The following is an 18,828-nucleotide window of genomic DNA, read 5'->3' on the forward strand; positions in this document are numbered from 1 at the left end:
TCTAGTCACCTCCCATCAGGCCCCACCTTCAACATTGGGGATTACATTTTAACATGAGATTTTGGTTGGGTACAAATATCTAAGCTATATCAGTAGGGAGCTAGTGACATACCAAACAGAATTTCCATTGCAGTCTTTCTGTGGTCCCTCTAAGAACTGGAAATTGTTTCTTTTGATGCATCAGGAAAGTTTGTACTTGCTATTTGATTGCCTTTTTCTGAAACCAGATGGTGACTTTTGCTAGGAGTTATTCTAAGATTATGCCTTGTTTACTTTTAAGCCCGAGTTCCTAATATAGCACCTGGTACAAATAGGCACACAATGAACTAAATTTTAAGAAAGACAACTATAATATCTGCCAGTCTTAAAAGAATTGTAATAAAGAAGAGAAACATCAGTGCACGCCCATGTGATTCCTAAGGGAAAAAGCAAAGAAGATTTTCTCCAGGGCAACATCCAGGTGCCCGACTTTAAAAAAAAAAGAAAAAGAAAAAAAGTGACTTTGTAGTTATACTATGATAGGAATATAAGAAGGAGTGAGCATAAGAATTGCCTAAAATCTTATCTGGGTCAGATTTTACAGTATGCTATTTTAAATCGAAACTAAAGAAACTCTGTATATGGCTCCAAAATAAGCCCTGAGAGAAAGTTGCCTCACTACCAAGTTAATTCCCCTTATCATCTTTTGCAATGAAAGCAAACCAAGTCACCTGTCTGCAGTGCATCCCAGTGTGTTATCCCACATTACTTGCATTTACCCACCAAATGTTGTGTGAAAGCCGAAAAACGCACCCTATTTTGCCTCCCAGCTCATCCTCCTGCTTCCTTTTATTAATGCAAAGTTTCCACCTCTCCCACTCATCTGCCTTTCCTTCTCTTCATGATTTAGCTAAAGTGTTGGCTTCTGTGTCATTTAGAGCAAACAAAACCTATAGAAATATGTTTTAAAAGACAGATGTGCAGATTTGGGATGGGAAGCAAATGTTGGACGCTCACTCAATGCCTCGTAAAGGCTTTAATGTACACCAAAAATAAAAAGGAGTTGTTCAACATGTAGTGCAAGGAGTCAGCTTTGAAAACTGATAAGAGGAGAAAAATGCCAGACTCATTTTGAATTTGAACTTAACAACCAGAACCCTTATTTCTTCATAGCAAAATGATGGCTACTTTCTTGGACTGAGTTAAGAATTTCCCAGAGACATTTCACCGAGGCTCCTTTGTGGACCTATTTCTGCAGGCTTTAGAATCCCCCTAGCAGGGCTTATCAGAGAAGATTCCAATTTAGAGCAGCAAAAGTTTAGTGTCTGATATCAGCTCTTGCTTTTTTTTTTTTTTTTTAATAAAAAGGAGACATGATGTTTTACAGTGTTAACAGCTTTGAAAGGTCTTGTATTTCCAGTGAACAGAGCACGTTTGTAAAAAGGACTCTAAAAAGCATTATTCAGGCAAAAATGTATCAAAGCAATGGGAGTTAAAAAGAGAAAAGTTTGCTGATGTAGAGATTGGAGGCAGCATGTGCTGACAGGTGCAATTATGGCCAAATAATTGAATCTTTTTGGAGAGATCTGGTGAGATAAGGCAATAGTCGTGAACTCACATCAGAAACCTGTTCATAATTAGATACTCAGGGGTTCGGCTGTGGATGATACAACCAAAGTAGGGATCTCAAACTACTTTACATGCAGGACCCAGTGCAGTGGCATTTGCACTTTGTAAAATAAAGTTTAATAGCATAATTTCAGCCCAGCAGACCTTAATTGGTACAGAGGTTAGAGAGAAGGTTTTTGCGGTCTGCAGTCTCCTTCAGACTACTCATAGCCTGGAACCCCTTTCTGCCCCAAAGAGTGGAGGTCACTTCAGCTTCTAAGTCCTCTGGTCTCAGAGAATCTAAAAAACGTAAACTTTTCAAAGTTAATGAATTGCTTTTATTAGTAATGTTAAAAATCTTTGCTCTCTGGTTGAAGAGTTTCCAGGCACTTCAATTTCCTTTGTCTACATGTACCTTAGCCAAATACAGTGGGATAGAGAACAATATGGTGTTTATTTTTGAGAATGTTTCGCCAAAGACATAAAATATAATAACCTTGTTCTTGGTCTTGAAATACAGGTGCTCAAAGCCTTGGCCCCATGACATACTGTGTCCACACTTTGTTCAGGAATCTGAAGGGAAGGTCTTTCTCAGGGTCTCTGCATGGAAATGGAGCTGAGAAGAGGGCACAAGCTAGCAAAATACAGCATAATCATTTCTACTTGTAATAGAGCAAAGGGTATATCTGAGGTTCCATTAATAATTCTGCTAGACATCTCGCTTCAGGCTTTCATTCTTAATGAAACAATATAACTCACTCTGCCGTATTGTATGATTCTTTTCTTCCAAATTTATAACTTCTTTTATCCTCTTCTTTGTGTAGTTAGATTACTTTGTTATTGTGATGGTATTAAAGGTTCTTAAGTTGGCTAGTGAGTTATAGGTTTCTGATAATGACATCTTAACACTCAGGTGATAGCTCCTTTTTCTACCATGGAGAACTGACTCCTGAATGTCTTTGGATCTCTAGTATTTTCCTAACTGCTAACGTTTCACCTTACCTTCTACCAGTAAGCTTTTGGACTCCATTAGTATCTAAGTAGACAGAAGACTGTCTTTTGGATTGGCCTTCTTCAAGTATTTAACAAGTTCAAAGGTAAATTCCGTATTGCACCAAGCATCTAACACCACTGTAGCTTTGACCTACCCTATTCTCTTCTTATGTTATGAAGCATTTAGCACAGTGCCTGGCTCATAGTAAGCATTCACTATAATTGTTACTTTAGTTTCTGCTCATCTTGTTTATGCAATGAGAGCATACTCATAATCTTCAGTATTTTCTTGGAGTTGACATAGTGACTAATTTAAAATTATTGTTGCCACATCTTTTGCCTGGATCAGTGGGAGCTCTTTAGCATTTACATCATGAGCTACAATGGAGGTTTTCAGATTTTTCCATGGTGGGTTACTTGATCTTAATTCCAATATTGGCGCAGGCGGCATGACCTTTTAAAAAATTGATCAGAAGAATGAGTCCATAGGGTCCACTCCCGGCTTAGAAGTATTGGACTTCTAACTGAATCAAATGCACATGGAGAAGGAATTAGTTACCCATCTACCTCTCAGTCACCACCTTTCATTATTCTTCAGTATCATGATGTAATTTTATTGGGATTAAACTTGAGCAGCTCTCGATTACATAATCACACTCAGTTGTAGTTTTAAGTACTGGTTGCTTGAAGCTTGCTAGGAGAGCTCCTAGAGTCATCAGTTATGACAGTGAATCTCAGCCCTGGCTGTGTCTTATTATCACCTGGTGAGAGTTTTAAAAAAAATGCTCAGGTTTATCTCAGGGAGCCTGATTGAATTAGTCTAAGGCAGGGCCTAGTCATTCGGTATTTTTAAAACACTCCTCAAGTGATTTGGAAAGTTGAGAAGCACTGAGTTGGAGGAAAAGAGACTTAGGAAATACTGACTACATTTCTTACTTGTGCTAGCTAGCTTGACTAAACTCTCTTCCTACGGCCTAAGCTATGTACGCCCCAGCCCCTTTCTTGCTTACACCATATCTACAAATTGAAACAACAGAGAGCTGAAAGAGTGTAGGTTTGGAGTTCAAAAAATTTGATTTCAAACCTTGTCTCTGGGCTGGGTGCAGTGGCTCATGCCTATAATTCCAGCACTTTGGGAGGCCGGGGTGGGAGGATTGCTTGAGGTCAGAAGTTCAAGACCAGCCTGGGCAACATTGTGAGGAACCCCCCCCCAACTTCCACCCCTGACATTTCTACAAAAAATTAGCCAGGTGCGGTGGCATGTGCCTGTAGTCCCAACTGCTTGAGGGGCTGAGGTGGGAGGATTGCTTGAGCCCACGAGGTCCAGGCTGCAATGAGCTGTGATTGCACTACTGTCCTCTAGCCTGAGCAACAAAGGGAGATCCTGATTAAAAGAAAAGAATTGTCTCTGTCTTTGCTAAAAATGTGGTAGCTTAGGAAAAGATTCTTAGATTTACTAAATTTTAGCTTCCTCATTTGTTAAATTGGAATAATAAAGCTTCTCTTATTTATATTTATTATTCCTTTATAAAACACGTAAGGAAAGAGTCAGTTACCAATGTGACTTGAAAACATTTAGCACATTACCTAGTACATAGTAGGAGCTCAGTATATTCTCTCTCTTCTTTATTTTTCATTTCTTCATATGTAAAATGAAGGGCTTGGATTACATTTAAATGCCCCTATACCCTGAAATCCAGTGCATCTGCTTCTTTGCCATAAGCAATGCGATTGCAGAATAACAACCTCATATTCCTTTTTTTTTTAAAAAAACAAATTCAGTTCAGTTCATGTACAGAAAAGGAAGTTATTGACACAGTTGACAAGGGATGAATTTGGAGTTTGTTTCAGTATCCTGTTCACTATTCTCAACTGGCTGCCCTTTCAACCTGCTCTCTATGAAGTAACTGGCCAAGGTTGGGGATATGGTTTGGGTTGTGAGAATAAGACTTTTTGATTGAGTGATTGAGTGATGCTATCTATTTCATGTGGGCATCAATCTTGGCTCTTGACCATCATTCATTTGCTTCAACTGTGTGACCATCCAACATACTTTATAATTGTGATAATGGTAGCACCTGGTATTTGTATTCTAGCACCTATTTGAAGTGATAGATTTCAGAGGAGTACAAGTGAAATCAAAAATATCTTTTAATTACTACCTAGGTAATTGGTATTTTTTTTGGTCAGTAATTTAAAATGTTCCTGCATCTCAATCCATTCCCAGACAACCATAGGGGAATTCATTCCATTACAGCTTGGTATCATGGAACAGTTCATTATTCATGGCAATGACTCAGGAAGGCATCTGCCTTGTATTGTTGTGAAAGATACCTGTCTTTTGCCCACTTATCTGGCTCCAAATGAAAGCTCAGACAAATGAGAGGGGTTCCAGGCTTCTATTATTACCTAGTTCAGGCTAACCAAAGCAGAGAACTGGGAGATTCTTATAGTGTGTTATCACGAGAAAGTTGCTTATATTAGAGGTATAAATCATCTACTGGAAAAGCTACTTTGATGATGATGACAATAGAATCCTCTCCCGTTACCCATTGCCTGGCAAAGTGTAACAGAGTTGCAGTACAACTTAAGGGTTAACAGCAAAAGTTTAAAAATCATGACAAATTGGATTCCAATTTTGCCTTCCTCACTATCTATGGCAAGAAACAGCAATTTTTTTTCTGTAAAGGGTCAGCTAATTAATTATTTTGGCTCTATGATCTCAGTCACAACTACTCAACTCTGCAGTGTGGTCAAAAGCGCCACAGGTAATACACAAGTGAATGGGCATGGCTATATTCAAGTAAAACTTTTTTTTACAAAAACAGGCAATGGAACAGATTTGGACCATGGCTGTTGTTTTCCTATCCGTGATCTATAGGATCCTGTGCTAACAAGTTACTTCAATTCTCTAAGGTTATTTTGAGAATAAAAGAGATAATGCATACAACAAAACACCTACCATGTACTTGGCATATAGTAAGAACTTGAAAATGGTAGTTGCTTTTATGTTATTAAAATATTATATATCATATGTTTTAATTGCTGTTAATTATGAGAGGCACTGGGATTTCAGACATATTAAAATGATTAAAAAGTCCAAGGATTGATGAACTATAGTAACTAATTAATTATAGTGACAAGGTCTTATTTAGGATTTTAAGTTGTGTTCTACCAGTGGTAATTTAAAGCTTCTTATACAACATGTCTTTGTGATGTCTTTGTCAGAGACACATGCCATGAACTCTTGGGACATGTTCCACTACTTGCGGATCCTAAGTTTGCTCAGTTTTCACAAGAAATAGGTCTGGCGTCTCTGGGAGCATCAGATGAAGATGTTCAGAAACTAGCCACGGTGAGTTCATTTTCAACTTAAAACCAGTTATATTTATGTCCATTTGTAAGGTAAAGAAAGCTTCAGGGTTATTGACTATGAGTTATCGGTAAATTTTCTGGAGAAAGCATGGTGAACTTACCTTTTCCTGTGTTGTATTCTTTTGAAGCACAATGAGTTCTCAGCTTATTGACCACCAAAACATTTGTATTTTATCATTCTTATTCAGGGGTCAGCTAGAGATAAAGGGCTAGATAGTAAACATATTAGGTTTGTGGGTTGTAAGGTCTCTGTCAGAATTACTCAGCTCAGCCACTGTGGTATGAAAGCAGCCACAGACAACAAAAAAGTAAATAAATGAGTGTGACTGTGTCCCAATAAAACTTTATTTATAAAAGCTGGTAGTGGTCCAGATTTATCCTGTGTGCTGTGGTTTGCTGACCCTCACAGAAATATTAGTAATAGTAAAAGGCATGCATTTATGATAAAGTAGGGGTTGCCCCTAAAACTATCTCTGATTATTCTAGATGGTTGTAGTCAGACATAATTTGAGTCAACAACCAGTAAGATACTCAGGCTCAACAATTATTCTAAGTACAAAGCCAGAAAAATATTTAATGGATGTTATAGTATCTTCCTAAAACTGAAGTTCTTCTGAAAACAAGCAATATGAGAGGAAAGGTCTAATGTTGGCTGCTACCTTTAAGATGCTGAAGGACCAGATCTAGCATGCTCATATGCCTTACCCTAGCTCCATTTCTAAGGGTCCAGGAAGAGAAAAAGCAGTTTTAGCCAACCCATCACCTACAGGGACCAGTCAGTTAGCCTAGTGAGCAAAACCACCAGGGGATGAAAAATGTGTTCTTAAACTGTATGTATTCAGCACAGGTACACAACAGTGGCATATTTGATATGCAGGAATATTCTTCATTTCCGCTCAGAAATGTTTTCTCCTGGATTTCTTGAAAACACACAGACCTTTCAGTACATCTTTTGTTTCCTACTTTTGATAAAGATATAGGAACTGGGAAATATTTCTCAACTAAAAGTTAAATAGCAATGCAGAAGCCATCTAAATGGCAAGGACCTCTGGGGTCAGTATGGAGATGAATAGTCTCTGGTGGTGGCTGTGGTGGACAAGGGACAGCGTGTCTCTTGTATAGCAGGTGCTCAGCTTCCACTGCTTGTTACCAGAGGTGGGATGCAGGACTTTGTGTTGCTAGAAATCTCCTAAATTTTTTTAGAGAGACTGGCAATCTAGATTTCTAAATGAAATGTAATTATTTTTAAATGTTGGCTTATTAAAAAAAATCCCACTATTATGAGCTGAAGAAAATATATTTGTAGACTGAATCTAGATCTTGACTTCCAATGTGTAACTTCTGGTATAAGGATTGTATCTCATGTATATTGGCTATCCATCATGATATAATAAATTATCTCAAAGCTTAGTGGCTTAAAACAACAAACATCTGTTATATCATAATTTCTATGGTTGGAAATTTGAAAGCAGCTTAGCTGAGTGGTTCTGGCTCAGGGACTCTCAGGAGGTTGTAGTCAAGATGCTGGCTGGGCCTGTAATTGTCTGATGGTTTGGGAATTGGCTTCCAAAATGGCTCACTCAAGTGGCTATTGGCAGGAGGCCTCAGTTCCACACTGTGTGCGTCTCTCCTTAGGCTACTTATGACATGGCCACTGGCATCCTCCACAAGTGATGAGAGAGAGTGAGAGCAAGGAGAAAGCTGTCATATCTTTTGTGGCTTGATCAGATGCTGTTCACATTGGCCATATTCTGTTCATTAGAAGGGACTCATTTCAGCCCACACTCAACTGGAGTGGAATTAGTTTTCACCATTTGGAAAAAGGATTGGCAAAGTATTTGTGGATATATTTTAAAACCACCATATCGTGAGTTGTTTAGTTCTGAAACCTTGGTTCTGGTTTTAAATGCCTTGTTTTGGAACCTTTTCTGTGCCTTTCAGATTTGCCTTGACATTTTCTGGTTTCATTCTTTGACTCCCTTCCGTCTATACCCTTGATCACGGAGCAAGATATATTGCTCACTTGTCTGACTTTGAATAGCCATAGACTGATACTCGATGGCCAGGCTGTGTGGAGCTGACTTGTGTGCGTGTGTGTGTGTGCATGTGTGCATGTGAACATGTGCATCCAAATAGAGGAGAAGAAGAAAAGCAGAAGTTTATGAATGTAAATGTAGGTGGATCCTCGTGAGTGCTGTTAATCCTTTTTTTGTTTTATTTTTATTATTATTATTATTTTGAGAAAGAGTCTCCCTCTGTTGCCCAGGCTGGAGTGCAGTGGTGCAATCTCGACTCACTGCAAGCTCCGCCCCCCACGTTCATGCCATTCTCCTGCCTCAGCCTCCTGAGTAGCTGGGACTACAGGCGCCCGCTACCATGCCTGGCTAATTTTTTTTTTTGTATTTTTAGTGGAGATAGGGTTTCACTGTGTTAGCCAGGATGGTCTCGATCTCCTGACCTCATGATCGGCCTGCCTCGGCCTCCCAAAGTGCTGGGATTACAGGCGTGAGCCACCGCGCCTAGCCTGTTAATCTCTTTTTTAAAAGCAGTGACATGAATACTGTTTTATTGTCCTTTATTTTTATAGTCCATCAAATTATGATTAATTAATTCCATCATTCAAATTACACTTATAAGGAATATGACATTGTCCTCCCCACTTTTTGGAAAATTATAGCTTATATCGACAAAACAGATTTTTTAAGAGGAAGTTTGTACTGAATCTTTAAAGATGAGAAAAGATAGTCAAGTGGAGAAGAGTGAAAGAGGGAATAGAGGAATAGTTTCAGTCAGAATAATCTCTCCGGTTTGGCAGGGCTGTGTTCCTTTATGGGGGCTCTGGGGCATGATCCGTTTTGCTGCTTTTTCCACCTTCTTGAGGCGGTCTTCATTCTTTGGCTCATGGCTTTCTTCATTCCTCTTTAAAGCCAGCAACGCTGCATCTCTTCGATCTTGTTTCTGTCGTCACATCTCTCTCTCTCACTGACCAAGACTGAGAAAGGTCCTGTGCTTCTAAGGGCTTCTGTGATTAGATTGGGCCTACCCGGATAATTTATGATAATCTTCCCATCTCTCTATGTGTGGCCATCATCAACATCTGCAAAGGTAACATATTCACAGGTTCTGGGGATTAGGGCATCAAAATCTTTATAGGATCATTACTCTTTGTTTCTACTTTTACACTTTCTGGAAAAAACGAATACTCATACCTTGAAATCTATTTTACTAGGCCAGCAATTTGTAGGATGAGTAAGTTTTCTTTAGGAGCTTACATTCCTTAGGATAATTCCAACACTCTTGGCCTTGGGTTGCTTGAGCTCCAACAGCTAAAAACACTTCCATCTGGTAGAGAACATTAGGCCATTAATCATGTTTCACCATCTCTCTTTCTCTCCCTCTCTCTTTTATTGTCCTTTCCCTGAAATGTACCTGCTTTTTTGCAAAAGTCAATTTAAGCTACCAGGTATTCTTTAAATGGCTAAAGGATCCTAGCTACCATGAGGTAGGGACAGGGGGAAAAAAAAGAGCTGGTAGTTTCTTCAAGAAACTCACAGTCTGGTACTCCAAAATACAAAAAGTCCAGAGTCAATATTATTTTTAATTTATATACGTGAGTAGTTATGTAGAAGAAATGGATTTAGCTGAATATTCACCGTGTGTGAGTGAGTTCTGAGTTCAGTGTTGGAGGCTGGGCTTCAGCATAGGGGGCAGGAGCCGGAAGAGATGGTCTTCTCTGTATAGGTCATGGGTAGGAAGGATCAAGTGTCCACCAAGGAGGTCAACCTACCTGCAGTCTTATGATGATTTTGAAAGCTTAAAAAAAAGCGTAAACTTGCAAAGGACTTAACATAAACACTTTAAATGCAGTGAAGAATTTGGGATGGAGTAGGGTTGGGTGTTTGCCTCACCATGGTTTTGCCTGATTCACTCATTTCTCTTTTCTTTATATTGCTTGAGCTCCCACCCCAACTCACTCTGACTTTCTCTCTCTCATGAACCTTCCAGTTCCAAATTTTCCCAATTCTATAGACTGCCCATTTACTTCAAATAGTGTTTTGCAGACCAAAGAGAAATTTGGAAGGCTTTTTCTGTATTATGTGGAGAGTATGGAGGAGGATAACCTCATACAGTGTGAGGAGGCTAAGGGAGATTGTTCCTGAGATGATACTAAAACTGCTATTGACTTCAAGAGCCACATACCATCCATCAGTTAAGAACAAAGTGAATAGAAAGTTGCCAGAAGATAGTCTTGGGGGAAAACACACACACACACACACACACACGCGTGCACGCACACACACACACATATACACACAGATTCCAACCAGGCAATTTCAAAGTAAGCCCTGGCATAAATAACCTGTTGGATACCATGCATATTAATGAACCTCAAGCCATATACTGAAACTAGAAGGCAAATTTAATGACCCACTTGCAGAAACAAAAAGATTAAGAGCTCAGGTCTTACTGGCAGGGATAAAAAGTCCATGGCAGGGGGATAGTGGTAGCTAGCAAGGCCAGAGGAGAAATAGAGGTATTATTAGCTGATTTCCTCAAAGTTGTTGACATTAAGTCTTCTGAAGAAGTAGAGGAAAATGAGCAATGAGATGCACCAAAGGAGAAAAATCTATAGAGAGGACAAATGGAAAGCCATGGAAATCACTATTTATGCAGAACAATGAGACAGACCATATTACTCTTTGACTCTAGGTGAGATTTATATTATTAATGACTCTGTTTCTATAGTGCCTGTTTTTCCTTGTTTAGTGAATTTAAGCACTTAGGAAAAAGAGAGTCATGCCTAGTGAAAGCAGACACGTAATAACTTTCTGTGATGTACTATCAACAAATCCGTCTAAAGAAGAAAATAACCTCCACTAGGACTAATCGGCAATGCCAAACTCTTTGTCCAAAGCAGCTTTTGAACTTCTTGGTCTCATTTTCCAAGGTACTAGACTATATTGCCTATGGCTACTCTATCTCCTTGCTATATTTCTATAGAATATTTATTTTGACATTTTAATAGTGCTCAGTTTTGAGAATAAAGCTATCTCTGCTGTTTAATGGGGGCAATGGTTTCTATGCCCCGAGAACCATTTAAATGAACTCTTTTGTATCTGAAGAAATTGATGACAATACTTAGAAAATGTATTTCAAGTGCATTGTTATACATGTAAATAAATTGCCCTCTGGTGGATAATAAATAAGACCACTGGTTGTGGCAGCATTACTCTCTTCATACTCATCATGGCTGTCCAAGGTCTGTGTGTGATAGATATGCAAAAATATTCCCAATAAAGGCTGCTTAGAGTGTGTTATACTTTTGAGACCAGCTATTTACCACTGTAGCACTAGTGGAAGTGAATTTAATAGATTAGTGTGTATGTTAGGAGTGGTAAACTTAAATGTTACTTCAGTGGCCAGCTAGGTAGCACACACGTGTGAAATAGCCTGATATAAGAAAACAAGGAGTATTAGAGCATGTGGACAACTGGAGAATATATATTATGCTAAAGGGCTTCAAATTCAAAAACTGAAACAAGACAAAATGTTCTTTGGCTGCGAGTGGTGTCTGCAAAAAGCTGAAACAGAACTACAAGGCTCTCAATTCTCTGTCCTTGTATCTACAGTTAAATTCTACCTTAGACTAGACCATCCTTGAGGGACAAGCCCATGCTAGATTCTTCTTTATATCACATTGCACATTCTCAATTACTGTTTTCTGGACAGCACAATATTTTTCCTAAGAAAAGACAGCGATTACAGTGTTCAGTAGAGATAAGTATCTTATTGCAGTTGAGAGGTGACTGCTTGTGAGTTATAACTTTAAACCTGTTACAAACAACGACTCTCATACATATGCACTGAACATGTGTCAAATATTTATTTAAAACCCATTAATGAGGGAAAAGCAGGATGGTAAATCTAGTTCAAAGAAGAATTTGAGGAACCAAGAATATATAGTCACTGAAGGAAAGAATCTTGAAATAAGATGAAAAATGGTTAATGTTCTGCAGGGCAATAAAACTATAACCTTGAGGTTGTCTTTTCTACTGGGCAGAAATTATTTGCATGTCTAGTGGACAAAATAATTTGCAATTTATCGATCTTCACAAATTAACATTGAGTTTTACAGTCTGTGGACCCTAATAAATAGGAAGTCAGACAAAGATTATATCCCTTGGATCAGTGCTTCTCAAACCGTGTTGTATATGAAGTAACCTGAGGATCGTGTTAAAATGCAGATTCTGATAGAGTGGGTCTGGAGTGAGGCCTGAGACTCGGCACCTGACAGATCTCACATGATGCTGATGCTGCAGGTTCAAGGACTACACTTTGGTAGCAGGAAGGGTGGGTGACATTTTAGACATGCAGATCCATTAGACAATAGGAGAGTATGTCTTTCAAAAGGCACATAGTAATCTTTCATCCTTATTTCCATATTTTGCCTGATTTTCTAACAACTGGATGAACAGGATATCACCAGATAAATATCATGCAGTATGAGATGAGTGTATTTATGACTTATTCAAGCCCTGTAAACAGACCTTTGCATCTATGAGAGCCACGTCATTGCTTCTGTTTTGTGTCTCTGCTCTCATCCTCTTCTGTCTGCTGTTTTTCCATACGACTTACATTATTTATTTTTATACAAATACACAAACAGAAATTTACTGATCAGATGAATTTAGGAACTAGTCCCTGAAATATATTGATTTCCCTTCCCCCAAATGTTAGAAAATGTAAAGGGGCATCTTTTGTCAAACAGTACAACCCATCCTATGATGCAGATGGCTTCAATTCAGTCTATTCATTTCTCATATCATAAAGGCATTTGAAACAGACAAAGCTGTGAATCATCTGTAGGGGAAAGCAATCAGTATGAATACACCACAGATGTTTCCAAAGCAGAATAAATCGGCCTCTGGCCCAGTTGGGAGTTTTCCTCCACAAGAGTTTTAGGTGATCCATTCAGTTCTGTCAACCCTGAAACATGGCTACCTTCACTTTCTAATTGAAGGATTTCTGTTACTGGGTCTTGGTAATGCTGATGAGAGGAGTCTTGGCTAAGGGTAATGAGGGAATAAGGAGTCTTTCCCAGAACCGGTTCCTGGAATGTTAGACTTATGGCCTTATGAAATGGTATTATGAGTTCTGTAAAAGGAGGGACCCATGGGCAAATGTAGTTGGACAGCACTAGCTTAAATAAACAGCTTCGTGTTTTTTTTTTTTTTTGAGACAGAGTTCTCTCTTGTTGCCTAGGCCAAAGTGCAATGGCATGATCTCAGCTCACCGTAACCTCCACCCCCGGGTTCAAGCGATTCTCCTGCCTGAGCCCCCCAAGTAGATGGGATTACAGGCATGTGCCACCATGCCCGGCTAATTTTTATATTTGTAGTAGAGATGGGGTTTCGCCATGTTGGCCAGGCTGATCTCGAACTCCTAACCTCAGGTGATCCATCCACCTTGGCCTCCCAAAGTGCTGGGATTACAAACTTCTTAGAACCTTTAATAACATAATATGTGGAATGAATCTCCAAAAGTGATAAAAACTTATTTTTCTAAACTTACCATATCTCCTCCATTCGAAGGTGCCATTGGTTGTAAAACATAGTGTTAATTTAATAGTGGCTTTTTTTTAGAAGGAAAAAGATTCAGCTAGCAAAATTTTTGATATTGTAAGATGAAGCTCCATTTTGGAAATGTTAAAGTATAAAAAAAGTAAACTTGAGAATTGTTGGTCAAAGGGTACAAAGTTTTAGATAGATAGAAGGAATAGGTTTTGAGGTCTATTGCACAGAAGGGTGACTATAGTCAATAATAATGTATATTTCAAAATAACTAAGAGAGTAACTTTCAAATGTTTCACCATAAAAATAATAGGTAGGTAAGTGAGATAAACGGACATGTTAATTAACTTGATTTAATCATGCCACGTCACATACAAATATCAAAACATCACATTGTATCCCATAAATATATACAACCATGATTTGTCAATCAAAAATAATATTAGAAAAAGATAAATGCCATGCAAAGAGGGTCTGGCTGTTTTTACTCCCAGCCGACAAAGAAAGGGTGGCCAGTGCTTACAGTTATAAGCAGAACCACAGATGTCACTAGATGAGCGAGGGGGAGAGAGACAGAGACAGAGAAAGAGAGAAGGGGAAGAGAAAGAGACAGCGAGAGACAGACAGAGAAAATGAGAATACACTGTAATCGTAAATTAGAATTTGGTTCTTTATCTGACCAGGAAAAGGGTGGAAGAACCGTGGCTACATTTGAGCTCTGATAATGGCAAGGGTAGAACCCTAAACATTTAGATACTGATTGCTATGGAGTGCACTTGACAAGTAATACAAATCTTAGAAACAAAACAAAACAAAAAAGAAAGAAAATACATTATATGGTCACAGTGGTCTCTTTTTATGAAATGCATATTAGCATCCCAAGCTTTTAGTATTCCAATAAACACATTTTAGGAGGTATAAATCTAGAATGTTTTTTGAAAGGGTGAAATTCAGTGTGAACCTGACCAGACCGTCAGCTATTTTATTTTATTTTATTTTTTGCAGGAAAGAAGTGTCAGGAAATTAATAATACAGGGTTCTGTTTCTACTTTCCTTGATTAAAACAAATAATTTATTTGTTCCAAGTAAAAGAATTTGCATTGATTGGGGCTTTTGGTGGTCATGAATCACGTGTATTTGAATTTTCAGGATAACCAGTACTTTCTCATGCTGAGAGTTGTAATGAAATGTACAGTCAGTCTTAAACTGATAATCAACTATAATTTATATTAGGAGTGTAATTATAAAGGTAACCTTAGTTTATAAATTGCTAATTAATATTTTCCTGCCTGCTGAGGATATTAACTTGTTTCCTGGTCCCTCTTGTCTTTGCCTACCTGGCTGGGGATGGGGAATCTTTGGATGCTAAAAGACTTATGCACAGCTGTAGTTCTTTCTGAACATGGATGACATTAAAAATGACCGCTTTAGTATCTCTACAGAAAGCTTGAAATAAGCCTCAGGCTTATTTATTCCATGTAGAGTCTTTGAACTAGTTCAGCTGTTTGGATCATTTGATACAAAGCTGACAAAGGGCTGGGAGGAATGCACTTTTATACATTCTTAATTGAGATGTTTGTGTGGATGATCAGTTTGTGTGTTATTTCTAAGAGTAACTTAATTAAAAGTTAATAATATCTATTCCAAGTCATTACTTTCACTTTTATGTCTGCTGTGCATATAGAAGGGTAGTAGCATCTTGCAAGAAGCACTCGAATTCTTTAACTACTCACATAGACCTTGACTTCTGTCCTTTTTCAGTATTTTCACCACTACCTTTTCTTGGTCTTTTTCTACCTGGGTGCTCTACCACACTTCCTGCTGACTAATTCTCTCCTGAGAACTTTGATATTGTAGCCCAGGCTGTTTTGTTCTACTCATATGTTCGTGTTTCCCTTATGATATTTGTTGTTGCCATTAGGAGGTGTTTGCCATCTATTTATATTATGATGAGAACACCACAGTCATCTGGAATTGCAAAAACAAACAGGAGCTCTGCATTGCCCACTATGTTCAGAAACAAATATATTTGCAATCTGGAATAATTATATATTTTTGCAACTCAAGTCTTTCTTTGTTATTTAGAACTGTATGCTAGGGCTCTCAGAGAGCCATCATATAACTGCAGATGAGAAACAAAGCAACACAATCCTATTTTAGATATTTGGAAACTCATAAAGATAGGACTGCCTTGGTAACTCTTTATTCTCTGTTCATGTGCTGAGTTGGGTGCTGAACCCGCCATTCTCTGCACACACTTCATTTTGTCCGTGTAGAAACACCATGGTCAACAGCTGGGATCTCTCAGCACTCATCCGAGCTTGATGAAGATGCTATTCGGGATGTTTGATGTGCAGTATGTGGTGTGGTGCAATGTGGTGAAAAGAATCTGAACTTGAAGTTAGCCCAACTGGGTTTAAGTGTTAGATTTGTTACTTCCTAACCTTGTGCTCAGCTTAGGCACAAAGCAACAAATTATATGTCATCTTTCAAACGAAGATATTCTTCTACCACCCAGTGTTGAATAAGGAGTAAAGGAGATGGCATACTTCAGTGATGTACATATGACATTATCTACATCATACCCAGGTCTGGAAATACTTCTTCTCACCATTACCTAAAAAATTCTAACTGCATCAAAGGAGGTGTGTTATTGGATATATAATTTTAAAGTCATTTTAAGTCCTCCAATTCTCTAGTTCTTCCCATAATTCAAAAGTCTTGACATTGAGGCCTTCTTACTTTTTCTTCTCAAAGTAAGCTAGAATACATTCATCAAGCACAGATTTCTGCAGTCATTTCAGTTTCCATAAAGATATACAAAAGAAAGAGTTTTCTGGTTTAACTACAATGGAGTAGGCTCTCAAAATCTTAGACTTGTATTAACAGAAATATCTGTGGTGTAATTCCATTTCTAGCAAAAGCAGAAAGAAGATGGTTGGCATTTTTTTATGAGCTAGAATAGCAGAGGTAATGTTATATCAAACTATAGGGATTTAATTACCCCATTCCACAAATGTAGTTTTCAAATAAAGGAGTCAAAAGGATTTCTAAAGCTATTCTTCTGAACTGTGATATAAAAACCCAGGATACATTTAGTAGATGTAAAATGTATTACTGTACATTATGAGCCACCACAATGAATGGTATCACAATAAGAAACACGACATGAGATTGAACACACAGTGATTAGACATCTCTTTGCTCTCTTCTTAGAAATATTGCAATTTGCTTAGAGTTTTATAGGCTTGTCACTTTAGTAAGGATGGGCATTTCTGGACTATTTCTGATGGGTGAATTTCACACTGGGGAAATGTCTCCTAGAAAAAGGAAATGCTGTCATTTGAGGGCTTAAATCCAGACTAGGGGTAAGTAAGAAATGCTGTTCGGTTTGGGAGGAATGAATCACCTTGTAAGGGGGGTGCTCATCATTTTTTTCAGCATCTGAAAGTCTGTCCTTTAGAATGTCCATAAAAAATCATCTCTTCAGCAACGAAGAGGAGGCTGATGCAGGGTGACTCAGGGACTTCTTTACTGAGGGGGCTTTATTTTATTTTATTTTATTTTATTTTTTGAGTCGGAGTCTCGCTCTGTTGCCCACGCTGGAGTGCAGTGGCGCAATCTCGGCTCACTGCAAGCTCCGCCTCCCGGGTTCACGCCATTCTCCTGCCTCAGCCTCCCGAGTAGCTGGGACTATAGGCGCCCGCCACCTCGCCCGGCTAGTTTTTTGTATTTTTTAGTAGAGACGGGGTTTCACCGTGTTAGCCAGGATGGTCTCGATCTCCTGACCTGGTGATCCACCCGTCTCGGCCTCCCAAAGTGCTGGGATTACAGGCTTGAGCCACCGCGCCCGGCCTGAGGGGGCTTTAAAGTCTTCACAAAAACCTTTTTTCCTCTTTCTTATTAAAAAGGTAATATATATTTATTGTAGAAAATTTTAAAACATAGATAAGGAGGGAAAATAAAGATCACTTACACTATCACAGCAGCAATAAACACTCTTAACATTTTGGCATATAGTCTTCTAGTTTTTCTGAAAAGTCATTTTGCCAAGTCAAATAAGAATGGAAGTTCTGTCATTGGAAAAAGGAGCATGGAGGTGTGCATCCATTTATCAAACACTTGTGCTGTCAGGAGAGTCTTTATCTTTTATATCTACAGAAGAAAGAATAAATTGGGTATATTCTAGAAATGTGGGGTTTGTGACTTCCACTCAACTTAAGTTGCAAAGTGTTTTAGTGAACATTATCTGTGACTAATGAGTTTTGTTTGCTTTTCCTTCTTTGTTTTGAGAAAAAATTGAGCAGATACCACTTTTTAATTAAATAATTGTTTTCCACACATATTTCCTCAATCTTCAAATTTTCCTTTAGTTCTGTCCCCATTAGTGAGAGCTATTTTCATCCAGTCTAATCAATACTTGCCCCTTTCATTGTTCTAATTTTGAGTTTAGATCATAAATATACATCTGCCAGTAGCAAAAGTATTCTAAAGCTCTCCCACTGCACTTGGTTGCAGACACTCAAACTGGTAGGGTGTAAAAGGGAAACTGGAATCCACAAAATAGTGAACTCTACTGTATATGACACTACGCAGTTTTCCAGAGCTGTGCACTATAGGCACCTGCTAGTGAGGCAGTATAGTATAGTGGGTAATTCAGAGTGCAGGTTTTGGGGTTAACTTACATGGGTTTATACCCAGGTTCTGTCACTTACTGGCTGGATGAGGTTAAAGAGAAGATTATTCATAACACTTGTTAAAGAATGGTAAGGAAGACTTTATGCAGGACTATCAGGATAGGTGCAGAAACCATTGCGATCGAGTTTTGCAGTAGGAGAGGGAGATTAGGCTCAAATCCTGATACAAGCAAGAAAAGTGAGAATTTATAGCCAAGGAACAGGGTTGTGGAGGTGGTGGTCAGTGCATGGAGAGTTCTAAGAGGAAACCTCAGGGGCAAGGGAGGATTCTGGCTAAACTGACCTAACCGGACTCCTGTGGAAGGCAGGCCAGGATGATTCAGACATCATCCGGGGAAAGGTAGGGAATGAGGAATCTGATCAGATTCTGAGGATGATCGAATATCAAGGGTGATTCCAATCAGATATCGAGGGTGATCAGATGTCAAGGGTGAGGGATTCTGGCTGAATTAAACAATTTAGCAGGATTCTTGCTAACATTGGACAATGCAGACATGAGCACAGAAGCACCAAAGTCAAGATGTCACTGGAAAAATGGCTCAGAGGAACCTGATTAGAGTTTGGTTAAGATGAAGATCTTTGTCAGTAACCTTGGACAAGTTACT

General features: G+C 38.6%; 1 protein-coding gene across 1 annotated transcript in view; it reads left to right on the top strand.

The window, feature by feature from the left end:
• Positions 1-18,828, top strand: part of TPH2 (tryptophan hydroxylase 2) — a 91,621-nt gene that overhangs the window by 47,543 nt on the left and 25,250 nt on the right. The window contains exon 8 of the mRNA XM_025402950.1: positions 5,809-5,935. Coding sequence (XP_025258735.1) covers positions 5,809-5,935 — 127 coding nt within the window. The remainder of the gene's footprint in view (positions 1-5,808; positions 5,936-18,828) is intronic.

Source organism: Theropithecus gelada, chromosome 11, assembly GCF_003255815.1.
Source record: "Theropithecus gelada isolate Dixy chromosome 11, Tgel_1.0, whole genome shotgun sequence".
NCBI classification, from domain to species: Eukaryota; Metazoa; Chordata; class Mammalia; order Primates; family Cercopithecidae; genus Theropithecus; species Theropithecus gelada.